Source organism: Elephantulus edwardii, unplaced genomic scaffold, assembly GCF_000299155.1.
Source record: "Elephantulus edwardii isolate Elephantulus edwardi_28Jun2011 unplaced genomic scaffold, EleEdw1.0 scaffold00011, whole genome shotgun sequence".
NCBI classification, from domain to species: domain Eukaryota; kingdom Metazoa; phylum Chordata; class Mammalia; order Macroscelidea; family Macroscelididae; genus Elephantulus; species Elephantulus edwardii.
Genome location: NW_006399761.1, coordinates 2,061,728 through 2,075,403, shown reverse-complemented (window position 1 = coordinate 2,075,403; position 13,676 = coordinate 2,061,728). Strand labels below are relative to the sequence as shown.

Sequence of the window (13,676 nt, the reverse complement as noted above, 5' to 3'; positions counted from 1 at the left end):
CTTGGATGGACATACTCCAATAGCTGCTGGATCCCATGTGGTGGCGGCTAGCTCGGCACGAGGTTACTGGACACTTGAAATGTGCGACTAAGAACCTGAATTTCCATTTAATTTCAAGTCACATAAGTTTATAGTCACACGTGGCCCCCATCCTGATCAGCACAGTTCTAGAACTTGCCTCTGAAGGAAGCGCACAAATTGAGGGCTCAGTGGAGAACAAATGAACGCTTCCCCCTCCATCTTCAATATTATTTTTGTTTTTCTCTCTGGCAGAACGTTTGTTATCATTTAATAGCCCTGCTCTTTCAAGTGCTTATCAACATAGTGACCACGTTCACCAGCTTCAACCACTCTTCATCCTGAAAACTTCAGAAGCTCTGCCATAATGGAAAAAAACACTAAAAAAAAAAAAGACCCTGTCTCAATAACTGCTTGACCACTTGACTGAAACCAAGGTTTAAATGATGAGTGACAATCCCTCACCCATGGACTGACGCGTGTTCCCTGGAGGAGGAAACACATTAGGCAGGTGGGTACATGAGTCCAGATGGTTACCTCCTCCAGCAGGGAGCTGTGGAAGACAGCAAGGACGTTTGATGGTTCAAGACAAAGGGAGGACAAGGGAAGGGGTCTCGAACATGTGAAGCAGCCAAGACCTTCTAGGCAGAGTCCAGGGAGGGTAGGCAGGAGACAAGCCAGGGGAGTGACGTGTCACACTTCGCTCCTGCACCCCAGCTCCTCGTCTTCCAACAAGCTTTCTTGAAGAAGCCTTGAGGAGCCTGTGACCCCTGGAGTCACCCCGGGAAGCCTCCCCAGGGGCTGTGCTCCAGCTGTCCCCACTCCCGGGTGAGCTAGCCGCCTTCCCCCCTCCAAACCACCAGCCGCAGGGAGATGCAGGAATGCCTGACCCCCACCCCATCCACCCTCAGCTTACCCTCCCCCAGACAAGGCCAGCCTGCTGGCCCCAAAATAGCAACAGCAAATAAAGAAATGTCTAGTTTGGGGTTCCTCTCCCTCTCCGCTGGTGCTCATTTTTTCCAACTTTGGTTTAAGTTAAGAAACACCAATGTTTTTTTGGTCTCTGTGTGCTGCCAACATTTTTGCACTGCTTGCTCAGGCGCTACTGGTGGGGCACAGAAACTCGGCGGGGACGACTTCGAGAAACAACTCTAGATTTTTTTTTTTCTTCCCACCCCCTTTTCTCTACTCGGAATTGGGGAACTTTTTCAGCCTGCGTTTCCCCAAGGCTGCAGATCAAGAGGTCAGGGCCTGGAGGTCCTCCGGTCCCAGGGAGCCATTCTTCCGCCCCCTCTACCCAAGCCTGCCAGCCTGCCCTGCTCAGCCCGGATGGGCCATCTCTGCGCATGCCTTCCCTTCGTCCTGCTCGCTGAGAGCTGGTCTAGGAAGGAGGATGCTAGGTCTGCACGGCCAACATGCCCCTGAGACACACGAACAGGAGGGAGAGGCCACCTCCACTCCATGTAGGCAAAGCCAGGCCCGTCATGGATGCACTAAAGACCGGGGGGGAAGGGGGCGATACCCACTCCAACACAGCCAGCACAGCCTTGGTGTGGTCTCCACCACCCCGTTTACAGAGCCTGATCTCTACAGGGAACAAGCTTCTATGCAGTACCATTACGTAAAACTGACAGCTGACCCTCCAGCAGGTTTTCAGAGGCTGTAAATTACATGGCAGAATACTGTCCATCTCAAGGAGCAGCTGGTGGATTCGAACTGCCTTTGGGTTGGCCGCACAACTCCTCACCCAGTAGGCCATGAGGGCTCCCTTACCCAAAAGGAGAGGAGAAGAGGGGACCAATACTCCAGGGCTGGTGTGACTCATGAAACTAATTCAATCCTCAGAGCAAATCATGTGGCCTGGGCAGCTCGAGCCTCCTTGTACACAGTTAGATGACCAGCCTAAGCCCACAGAGGGCTCCACCAGCTCCAGTTCCTAGTCCACACCCCTGTGCCTGTCCGCTCCGCCCGCCCAGGGGCTACAGGAATGACAGACCATGTGGGAGAGGTGACAAGGGAGGTGGCCACGGTGTGGGTGGAAGGGTGATGTGGAGGAGGGGAAGGCTAGACACACAAGGGGTACAGGCAGGGGGGCAAGACAGGGACGAAGGCCAGTCAAGTGTGGGGGCACTCATACCAAGAACAGAGCCACTTCCAACACACCCTGAGTGAGTGAACAGGTGTGCTCTCCCCAGACTCCTGAGTATCAGCCGTCATTGGGAGGAGAGGGAAAGAGTTTTTACCCAGAGGCCCTTGCAAGAGGGCAGCCCCCAGACTCCGAGACGGGCCAAGAAGAGGCATGGGACACAGGAGAGGCGGTGACTTGCCCCGTGTCTAGCAAACGGGATGACTGTGGCTTGAGCAGAGAGAAGCTCACTTTGAGGAATATGGTCTGCAGCTTTCCGCAGTTCTTGCCGCAGTAGCTGGTGCCCCGGCGGGAGAAGAGGACCTCGTGGGCAGGCACTCGCTGGTAGGCCACGCGCTTGTCCCCCTGCAGCATCCAGATGATGATGTCTGGCAGGCTGTTCTGGGGCTGGGGAGAGGGCGGCGGGCAGTCAGGACTGCGCCATGATGGCCCAGCTCTACAGCCCACTGGGAGCAGACCCCGCTTCTCCCTGAGCACCCCCCCCCCAAGTCCCCAGCAGCTCCGAGACCACCGGGTACCACTCCTCGGTACTGTGCATCCCCTGAGCACAAGGGAAATTGAGAGTGAATCTCTCTCTGGGTTCTGCTTGAGTTCTTAGAGGCCTCTCGTGTCACCTGGTACATGATGTTACAAGTAAGATGTCACCGTCTTCCTTGCCTCTAAGGACAGCACAGCCCACAGAACACATGCCACTCCCAGGGGACACTTCTGCCTCCTCCTCCTCCTCCTCCTCCTCCTCCTCCTCTCTCAACAGCAGAGACCTCGAGGTCTGGCCTGTTGCTGGACCCAGTGGACTCTGGCGATGATGACCAGCCCAGAACCATGTTGCAATGCCCTGACCCCCTGCAGGATCTCTGGTCATGAGGAGGACTGCTTCCAACTGTTCTATTTGGATCTATTTGAAAAATCAGGCCTCCCCTGACCCCAGGGATCTGCTGGACCAGGAATGCCGGGGCTGGGTGGCCCCCACCAGGGGATTCTGACATTCGCCCTCCAGCCAGCTGTTGAGAGCCTGGGGGTGAGTCTGCAGCCGGAGCCTTGGATCGCAGCAGCTCTGCCCAGCACGAGGGGACACTGCATGGCTGGTGTAGGGCTGTGCAGCACCTGCCCACAGGAGACCAGGCACAGCATCCAGGCTGGCTTCAGGAGGTCTTTCTTTACAGAGGAGCCCTTTCCAGCCCCATTCTGGGGTAGACATCTCTTCCTTTCCAAGTCTACCCCTCTAGGAACCCTCTCCAGACTTGCCCTTGCCCACACACTGTCCTTAACTGGACACAAGAGAGCTCAGCATCACTGCAGAAGCAGCCTCCATCGAGGACAGGAAACAAGGGTCCTTCAAGAGACAGACAGGGGCCAGGTACAAGCAGGTATCATCAGGCCCCTGGGAGGCAGGCCCTGGGCCCTGGGCCTCTGGGCATTTACTGAGCACCTACTGTGTACCAAGCTCTGGGTGGGTCCCCAAACTCCCAGCATCCCACTGCATCCCCTCATCAAACTAGGGGTAATTACCCCTCTTCCTTCTATAAACAGGGATATTGAGGTTCAAAGAGGTTAAGTCACCAGTCCAAGGTCATCCAGAAATATAGCCAATTGGGGATCCCTTCTAGACCATCCCCAAATCCCTTCCGACCCTGATGGTCCCCTAGGCAGCTGGGGGCCTACGCAGGGCGAGCTACCTCGCTGGCTAGGGCTCGGAGACGCAGGAGCCAGTCCTCAGTCTGCTCCAGGGCAGTGGGGAGCGATGTGGGGGACAGCTTCAGGGCCTGTGCCGCCTCTGTCATCTGCTTCAGGTGGCGGCTGCGCAGCTGATACAGGTAGTGGTCCAGGTGGGTGGCAGAGGGCATGTTGTTGGCATCACTCAGAGGCTGGCTGTGGTGGCAGATGGGTGGGAGGCAGCAGGTGAACAGGAGCTAGGTGCTGTTCTAGGCCCAGACCTGCGTCCTCCCACTCCCCTACCCCCCCATCCCCCTACCCCCACCTGTGTGCCACATCCACATGCCTCTCCAGCCATCTCCATGCCACACGCTCCCTTCGTCCTTCCAGGCACCTTTCTTTTCAGGCTCCTCAGCCCAGAAACCCTGCTGCCCTAGTCCTGGGTCCTCTTGCTTGGTGCTTACCCACAAGCTTGGGGCCCTTCTGCCCACACTTCCCCTCCCCAAGTGATTCTCCCAGGAGCAGCCAGGCCCTCCTTGACCCTCGACTCTCCCAGGGCCAGGGCCTGAGTGGTGACTGAGCTGCCCTCCACCGAAACGAATCCATTCTGCGTTGCGCACACACTTTCCTCAAGGAGGAAATTTATGGAGCCCTGACAAGCTGCTGCAGACGCTGTGGGGAGGCCCACGGCCAGTAACGCAGATGTCAGCCCGAGGCCCAAAACACCCCTCCCAGAAGCCTCTGCTTTGGGAAGTCTTCAAGGAGGAACGGGTACGCACAGCTCTGAGCCCCAAGTGGGGGTGAGATTGAAACTCTTGTTTGGAAGCTAAGAATTCTGACACCACACACACACACACACACACACCACCCCCCCCTACTGGGGTTTCAGCCATGCCAAGGGTCCCATGGTCACACAGGATGGGATGGGGCCTCCTTTGCTTTCCCTGCCAAGCAGTGCCCCTTCCCGTTTGACCCCCTGGAAGGTCTCACGCGCCTTGCCCCGCCCCCAGCGCGCCCCAAACAGGACATCCATCAGAGGCGCTCCCACCGTTTGCAGCCCCGGCCCCCACTCCCGGCCCACGCTCCCCCTTCCCCACGGCGTCTGGACTCCGGGCTCCCGGCTGATTTATTTTTCTGCCAATTTCCCCGAGCTATGCAGAACCAATTACCGGCGGAGCGCAGCGGCACCGCCGCCGCCAGATACACCGCTCTGGCGGGCCCTCGCCGCGCTACATTTTTCCTGTTATTTTTTTTAATTGAATTTTTAGGGTGGGGGGGAGCGGTACTCCAACTCCATCTCGCAGAAACTTAAGCCCCGGGGCCTGTCTCAGGTCACGTACTGCACACCCCGTAGTAATATAATATTTACTGCCCGGGGGTGCCGCGTGGGGCTGCCCCTGCCCGGCCTGCGCGCACGGACGGCAGGTTCATGGGCGGAGGGGGCCTGGGCGCGGATTTGCTGTGGGGACAGGCGGGGTCGGCAGTGGGATTTGGGGAGCCGAGCCAGCAGGGTGATTTATGCGCCCAGCCTGGGTCGGGAGCTGGGAGGTACCGCAATGCAAATCACCAAAGGGAGATTTTCATGGAGGCCCTGAGCCTGGCCAAGGCGCCCCAAAACTGTCAGAGCCTGGGGCCGTCACGAACAAGGCGTCTGGCCCTTTCTGGCTGCAGGAAGGACCAGGTATGGGGGCAGGAAAAGAAATGGAGACCTAGAGAGGTATGTACATACAGTCACCCTATACCCCAAACCCCAAAAGTGATCTGCCAGGCCAGGCTGCCCGAGAGAAGCCACAGGAGAAGCCAGGCTTGGGGAGGGTCAGAGCTTAGGCTGCTGCCACCTGGCAGGCCCCTGGGGATGCCCCTCTCCAGCTGCTGTCCAGGTGGGGCCAGATTGCACAGCCACCGGTGCTTCGTGGCACTGCCACCTGAGCCACAGCTTCATGTTGTGTTAGGTGCCGTCGAGGCCACGTGGCAACCCTAGCAACAGGCGATGTGAACCCCGTCCCATCCAGTGCCACCCTCGTCACCTCCGACACACTCAGGCCTATCGCTGCAGTCACTGTGTCAATCCATCTCCGGGAGTCTTCCCCTCTTTCGCTGCCCCTCCACCTGTCCAAGTATGATGTCCCTTTCCGTGGAACAACCTCTCCTAACAACATGCCCAAAGTTTGACAGACAGGGTTTTGCCCCCCCTAGCCTCCAAGGAGCACTCTGGTGCACCTTCTCCAAAACAGATCTGTTGTTCTTTTGGCCGTCCAGGGAGTGGTCAGTGCTCCAACACCACAACTCAAAGGTGTCGATGCTTCTTCCATGAGCCTGACCCAACCAGTCTTACCCTCAGGGAACCCAGGTCAGAGAGCCAGACAAGCCCTGACACCCCTTAGGCTGACTGGGGGTCAGAAATACTTCAGAAATAAAGGTCCAGAGTCGTGCCTGGTGGGACAGTGAGCTGGTGGGCGGAAGAGAAGGCTTGGCCCAGGAAGCAGGAGGGGCTGTGAGGTAGTAAGGGGCACTAGGACAGAATGGGGCTGGGGGCAGGCTGGGGGACCATGAGGCAGGCAGTGGGGCAGGCACACGGCCAGCAGGAGAGCACAGCCACGGGGACAGAGCCAGAACTTGTCCTGAGGCTGAAGTGGCCGCAGGTGGAACACAGTGTAGACGGAGTCTCAGGAAGATGGGTCAGGATGGACTTGGGGCTGGCACCAAGCGGGACAAGCAGGCAGTGGCCAGATCAACAGAGAAGAGAGTGTGGAGGGTACTTGGAGCTTCTGGGGCCCCTGGGAGCGATGGACAATGGGGAGGACATGTGTGTGGCCCCAGCATGGATACAATGGCAGGACACCACGTGCTGAGATGATGGTGGGCAGCACAGGTCAGAGGGGAAGGCCGGCTGGAAGGGCAGAGTAGGGGGTTCTGGTCTGGGGAAAGGGACACCCCAGGAGACAAACTTGAAGAATCTGAGGAACATGTTGTTAGAGATGGAGAGGCTGGCTGGAGGGGGGAGAGGCTTGGGCTGAGGTGGGGAACAGCCAGCAGGTCACTATAGCAAGCTGGCGTAGGGTCCAGCCCCGGCCCCCAGGACACATCAGCTGTGATGACCCGCAGCAGCAGAGGAGCAGGTGGAAGGCACTCAGGGCTGGTCACCTGCCTGAGTCGTGACGGCCAGAATCTCTCCTCTGGAAAGCCATTTGAGCATTCCTTAAAGGGAGGGCACTCCTGCTTCCTACCCAAGCTCCCCTCTTGGCACTAGTGACCCCTGTTGGTCACTGACACATCCTGGGACATCCTCCTTCCCATTTCTCAGATGCTCCAGGGACTGCAGGCCTGCCCAGCTCCACAGGACCCTTGAGTCACTGGAGCCCAGCACGCTGGCCTCCCCACTAGCAGGGCCCAGCGAGATTGTTGGTGTGGGCTGTGGTGGGGGACCAGCTCCAGTGCCCAGCTTGTTTCCTCCAGGCCCGCAGGCCCTCCGCAAGCTGACCATGCCCACATAGGAATGCCTCCAGAGCCCGCTCCCTCGAAGACATCCCAGTCCATTCAGCACCCCTCACCTGCTCTTCCTCCTGGTGACCCCTCAGAGAACAGGTCCAGGCTCCACCCCGATGCCCTGGACAGGGCCAGCCGATCACTCTGTACCCTCCTTTGGCCCTCATATCTAATCTGCCAACAAGGCGGCTGTTATGGCATCATTATGAGAAGGGGGCAGTGTGCCGCTTACCAGCTGTGAGAACCCGGACACATTAAATGACCTCTCTGTGCCTCGGCTGCTTTGTCTGCAAAAGCTTTTCAGCTCCTACCTCCTGCGTTTTATGGCGGCTAATTTCATGAAGACACGTCGAAGCCTCAGGGCAGCACCTGGTATAGATGCAATCCTGGAGAGGACGCTGATCCTGTGGTATCTTCTGACTGCCCCGTGCTGCCCTCCACTGCCCTCCTCCTTCAATGCCGCTGCCCCAGAGCCTCCACCACCTGCTTGGCCCCATGGCCAGTCTCCCAGCACATCCCACCTCCATTATGTATCCCCAACCTTCACACCACCCAGAACGCAGAAGGACCATGGAGTGATTCTACAGAGCTCCGCCTCGCCGCGTCAACTCCCATAGGCAGCAGGGATGGCTGACTCCTGCTCCTCCCTCAGCATGCACAAGGGGTAGCCCCTCCTCCAGGAAGTCCTCTGCATTTGCTTGAATGAGTTGCACCTCAGGCTTTCCTTCACCCGTGCCTCTGGCCTCCAACACTCTTCCCTCCCTTCACTGTGCACCCATCACCCCTAGGGGGTAGACACTGCCAGCATGCTCCGGGAACTTGGCACTGACTCTGGGAAGGTCTAGGGAAGGGGTGAGAGCCCAGGCTACAATCCTACCCTCACGGACAGGGGCCATGTTTCATCTCGGTGGGGGGGTGGGGGTGAGGGCCAGGGGACCAGAAGGAAGCTGCTTGGAGAGGGCAGAGGGTTTGAGGGAGCGAACATATTCTGCACGTGTTCACACTAAGGAGCACTGGTGGCACTGTGCAGAACACGCGAGGCTATTAACCAAAAGGTTGGCTGTTCAAATCCACCAGCTGTTCCTCAAGAAAAAGACAGGCAGTCTTTTCACTTTGGATTTACAGCCTTGGAAACTCAGTGCAGGATTGTTAGGAGTCAGTCTCAACCCAGTGGAAGTGGGCTGTGAACACCAAGAGAACAGAACGGCAATTCTTTATAAAAGTCCGTTTGCAGGCTAGAAAAACTGAGGTCCAGTGGAGAAAAGTTGTCCAAAGCCACAGAGCCTGGAATCAAAGCCTCCTGGGGACTTTTTCTTCTTAACAACTGTGATGTTACTGTTTGTAGCCATCTATAAGCTGTGGCTTAACGCAAGCCTATGTGACAGCACAGAACTGCCTCGTGGGATTTCCCAGACCGTGACTGTCACAGGAGCAGCTCCCCCAAGCCACTGGTGGAGTCAAACCACTGACTTTTCGGTTAGCAGCTGAGTGCCTAACTATGGTGCCACCAGGCCCCTTCATGACAGCAGCAACCGCTCCCTCCCTCCCTGCCATCAAGTCGGAACCAACTCGCAACTCCAGAGGGTTTTTAGAGGCTGTAAATCACACGGCAGGAGACTGCCCATCTTTCTGCCCGGGAGCAGTTGGTGGATTTGAACCCCATGCCTTGGGATTGGCAGTGCAGCTCCCCACCCACCAGGCCACGAGGAGAGCTCCCCTATGGTAGCAGTAACTACCAGCTATTAAAGAAAATACTCCCTCAGGGCCACGCACGCGAGTGTTGTGGCATTTACAGCAGTCATTTGTAACGTCAGGTTCGTGATAAAGAGACTGAGCTTCAAAGCTGGGGGTGGCTAGCCCCTCCCCGCCAGGCGCTGGAGGAGATGCGGGGGTGCTCCTGTTCCGCCTGACCTCTGAGCCCCCAAGCTCTCCATCACCCCCTGTATGAAGGTGACAGTCAGCCTCCGCAGTAGAAGGGGAAATAGAAACCCAGGCCCCACACGGCCTGGGGAGGAGGAGGGGGCCCAGTCCCCCTACACGGGCTTCTCCTGGAGATTCCATCAGGGGAATAAGGTCGGAGACCAGACACAATGCTCGCCATTCAGGTGTGCAGGGCCGCCCGGCCCACAGCTGCCACTGCTGCCGGGAGATTTACAGCCTGCTCTGAATGTCACCTTTTCAACTCCCCACACTGTCTCCATACCTTTGGACCAGCCTGGCCTGGACCGCTGGCCGAGAGCAGCTGGGAATGTGCCGGTGCACCCCACACCAGCACTGCCCCAGGAAGCCGCTGCGATGGCCGGGGGCGGAGGTGGGGGGTATCTGGGGGCCGGTTCACCTACCTGCAGTCAGCAATGAGGTCATTCAAGAGCTGGGTCATCAGGGAGTCCACGTCCTCTGAGGAGCCCTGGGTCTTCAGGGCCAGGTGGACCTGCTTCAGGCCCTCTTCCTACGGGGCAGGCAGGTGGGGACAGGAGGTCACGCACTGGACCACTGGAGTCCAAGCCCAGGTCCTGTCACCGCAGCCCAGCCCCTGACCCCAAGGGGCAGACACTGCAGCAAAGGCAGATCCCAGGGCAGACAGAACCAAGGTGCATCCTGGTTCTGAAACCATCCAGGGCTCTGCACATGCGTGCACACAATCCAGACCCTCAAGCCTCGTATTTCAACTTCACCTGTGAACGTGAGGTCAAGGACATGGACAAAGTAATTCACTAGGAGCCCTGGTGGCACAGTGGTTAAGGACTCAGTTACTAGGTACAAGGTCAGTGATTTGGACACCAGCTGTTCTGAGCGACAAAGCTGTGGCAGCCTGCTTCTGGAGAGATTTCATCCCCGGAAGCCTGGGGTCACTGTGAGCTGGGATCCACTTGACGTCAGTGGGTTTTACTGACATCATCCCACGCCTCACTGGCAGCGCCTTCATGCCGAGTCTGATGCCACTGGGAAAAGGCCCTCCCTGAACCTCTGTGCACTCCATCGCCCCACCTTCCACATGCTCTCCGGTCCAGATATTCCCACCCAAGCCTGGGTCAAGCCTGCCCAAGGGTGCTCAGGCCACCTCAAAACCCTGAGAGTCCCTTCTCCAAGTCACCCTGGTCCTGGTCATTCCTGGTTCCCTTCCTCAAACTCTCCACAGGCCTCAACTTGAGCAGGCAGGCAGAGGCCACCCACAGGTCAACCCATGTACTCATCCTACCCATCAGCCTCCCTGAGCTAGGGACAGGCCCTAGAGTGAGAGAACAGGCCCCTGGAGTGAAAGAACAGGCTCTACAGTGAGAGAGGGAGGCCCCGGAGAGACGGAACAGGCCCCGGAGTGAGGAAACAGGCCCCAGAGAGAGGGAGCAGGCCCCAGAGAGAGAGAGCAGGCCCCAGAGAGAGGGAGCAGGCCCTGGAGTGAGGGAACAAACCCTAGAGTTGAAGGAACACAGCCTTCGTTCTCACAGACCCTGGAGTCTTAAGAGGAAATGTTCAGGATGGTCACATTCTCCCCATTTTGGTATTTCCTGGTCTTTTCCCTCATCAAACTTTTCAAAGTGCCCACCTTGAGAGGGCTTAGACCCCCAGGGCTCTCCACTGGGCCTAGAACCCCTCTCAGGTTACTGAGATCCCGATCCCCTGTCCCTTCTACCTTTAACTGCTCACCTCCTCACCCCACAGACACATCCAAGACAGTCATTATTCAGTCCCCAGGACAATACTTGGTCCTCAGGGCAGGCAGCACACAGTCCCCAGGACAGCACTCGGTCCCCAGAACAGCACTCGGTCCCCGGGGCAGACAGCACTCAGACCGGGACAGCAAGGCAGTCAACACTCAGGCCCCAGAACAGCCCTCAGTCCCCAGGGCAGTCAGTAGTCAATACTTACGGCAGTCCTCAGTCCTCAGCCCCCAGGACACAAAGACATCAGACACATGAGGTGGACACAGCTGTGTGTAGGTGGCTGTGTGCACACCCGCAGGCAGGCAGGTAGGTCTGAAGACACTCCTTGGTGGGGACCCACACACAGAGGGGATGGACAGTGTCCCACTCACCAGTCGGTCGGCCGTCCTGAGCAGCTGGTTCTGTGTCTCGACCCTGTGGCTGATGTCCTCCCAGTAGGATGACAGCACCACCACAGGCTTCATGTTGCCCCAGGGCAGGTAGTAGTAGTGGCAGCCTGGATGGGGGGAGGGAGACCTGAGTGCTGAGGCAGTAGTGGGGGGTGATGGGACGACAGGGATGCTGCAGAGCTGGGGCTGGAGTGGGCACAGCCTCCCCGGGGACACATTCTAACGTGCTCCCCAAGTTTCCTCTGTCCACTAGACATACAGCTACTGTATGTAGCAGGGTTCCTCTGCACATTGAGACAGAGGTGTGAGAACGACCTTGGGAATCCAAGTACAAGCTCAAGGCCAAGGTCAGCAGACACAGTGTAATAACCACTGTGTCAACAGCAGCTGTTTTGGGGACACAGTCTGTGGGAGGTGACCTGAGAGGAACGGGGCAGGGAGTTCACCAGCTGTGGACCTCAGGCGGGGCCTCTGCGGCTGAACTGGACCCATCCCTGCCCGGGTTCGGGGTCCCGCCCTGGCTCACCATCGAAGATGGACCGGCTGTACTGGGTGGTGGAGACCAGGGGCAGGCAGGTGGTGTCGAACTTGTTTCCGTAGTTCCCGATGCTGACCTCGAACTGGATGGGAGCGTCCACATCCTGCAGCATGGTGGCCGAGTAGAAGGCGGCGAACAGGGAATACTTGCGTCTCCGGAGGTACTTCTACGAGCAGAGGGCGGGTCACAGAGGGCACAGGACACGGAGGGCCACACGCCCACAGCCCCAGCCGTGGCTGGTGCTGGCAGCTCCTGGACAAGGAGGCAGGCGTCTGGAACGGTCACTAACTGAGCAGACTCGGGTTTGTGAATGTTGGGACATGTTTCCCTAACAAGATTCACTTCTCCAAGGTCACTCTGCTCCTTTATCCCCCAGGGCAGCCTGGCCTGAACTCAGTCCAGAAGGGACAAACCCTCTGGACCACCAGCCCTTACCCAGACTGTCCACACTGCCCGGCGTCTCCATGTCGACCAGCCCTGAGCTCCACATGGGCCGCCACCAGCCACATGGCCCGAGTGACTCACCCCCACTTGTCCCCATGGGTGTCGGCAGGGCTAAAGGACAGTGAACATTCACAGCATGCCCTAATGCAGACCACGGGACTTTACAATTCTCGCTGCCAAACCGAAGATTTTCATCTACAACCTGCTCCACAGGAGAAAGACGGGCAACTTCCTCCCATGCGATTTACAGCCTCTGAGAACCTGCTGGAATGTCAGCCATGGGTCAGTTCCAACTCAAAGGTCCACGACCACGACCACGGAGGCGGGGAGCCAGATGGCTCGGACAGCTGGGCTCCAGATAACTAGGACTGACAGATTTGGACCGCCAGAGACTCTGTCTTTGAGTTAATAGTAAAACTCCCTCCTGACTATGGCACCAGAGCCCCCTAATCCCTGAACCAGACTCTGAAAATTTAGACCACCCAGCAGCCTCCAGGACACAAGGCCCAGTTCCACCATCCACTGAGTACACATGTGAGCCTCGGTTTCTCCATCTGTAAAGTGGAGCCGATGGCAGCAGTCTCCTCCCAGAGGTGCTGGGGTGATTTGTGAGCCTGGTATGTCACCAGAGCAAGCCAGCTGACATCAGTTGTGATGGACAGGGAGCCTGTGTGCGTCAGGTCAGAGCTGTGCTCCACTGTGTTTTCAGTGGCTGGGTTTTTTTGGAAGTGGATTGCCAGGCCTTTCCTCTGAGGTTCCTCTGGACAGACTCAAACTACTTTTTTTTTTTTTTTTCATTTTTTTTGTGTGTGCACCGTCAAATCAGATCTGAAAGGTACAGGAGGAAATCGCCCCTCCTTCTCCAGCAGAGAATCTGGTGGATTTGAACCGCATACTTCTGGGATTGCAGTGCAGCTTCTTGCCCCTAGGCCATCAGAGCTCCCTTCAAACTACTTTTTCATTAGCAGCCAAGCATAGAACCCAGGGACCTTCTGCTTGGCCCGTAAGGAGGACTTAGCTTTTTTAGCGTTGTTAGTTCTTGTTCTGGTTGTTATGTGCCGTAGAGTCGTTTGGGACTCATAGCGACCCTATGTACAAGAGCTCTAAACACTGTTCTATCCTGTGCCAACCAAGCCATCTCAAACGCACTTATTCCCACCGCTCCAGTCACAGAATTGATCCATCTCATTGAAGGTCTTCCTCTCCTTCACCATCCCTCCACTCTGCCAAACATGACGTCCCTCTCCAAGAACCAGTCCCTCCTTGCAACATGCCCAAAGTATGTCAGACGAAGCTTCAGAATCCTTGACTCCAAGGAGCATTCTGGCTTCACCCTCTCC

At 57.4% G+C, this 13,676-nt stretch overlaps 1 protein-coding gene across 14 annotated transcripts in view; it reads right to left on the bottom strand.

The window, feature by feature from the left end:
• Nucleotides 1-13,676, bottom strand: part of DYSF (dysferlin) — a 238,455-nt gene that overhangs the window by 131,570 nt on the left and 93,209 nt on the right. For all 14 annotated transcript variants that reach the window (XM_006880872.1, XM_006880868.1, XM_006880876.1 and 11 more), the window contains 5 exons: nucleotides 11,881-12,058; nucleotides 11,337-11,461; nucleotides 9,646-9,752; nucleotides 3,841-4,033; nucleotides 2,396-2,551 (listed from right to left, as the gene is read on the bottom strand). In XM_006880872.1, coding sequence (XP_006880934.1) covers nucleotides 2,396-2,551; nucleotides 3,841-4,033; nucleotides 9,646-9,752; nucleotides 11,337-11,461; nucleotides 11,881-12,058 — 759 coding nt within the window. The remainder of the gene's footprint in view (nucleotides 1-2,395; nucleotides 2,552-3,840; nucleotides 4,034-9,645; nucleotides 9,753-11,336; nucleotides 11,462-11,880; nucleotides 12,059-13,676) is intronic.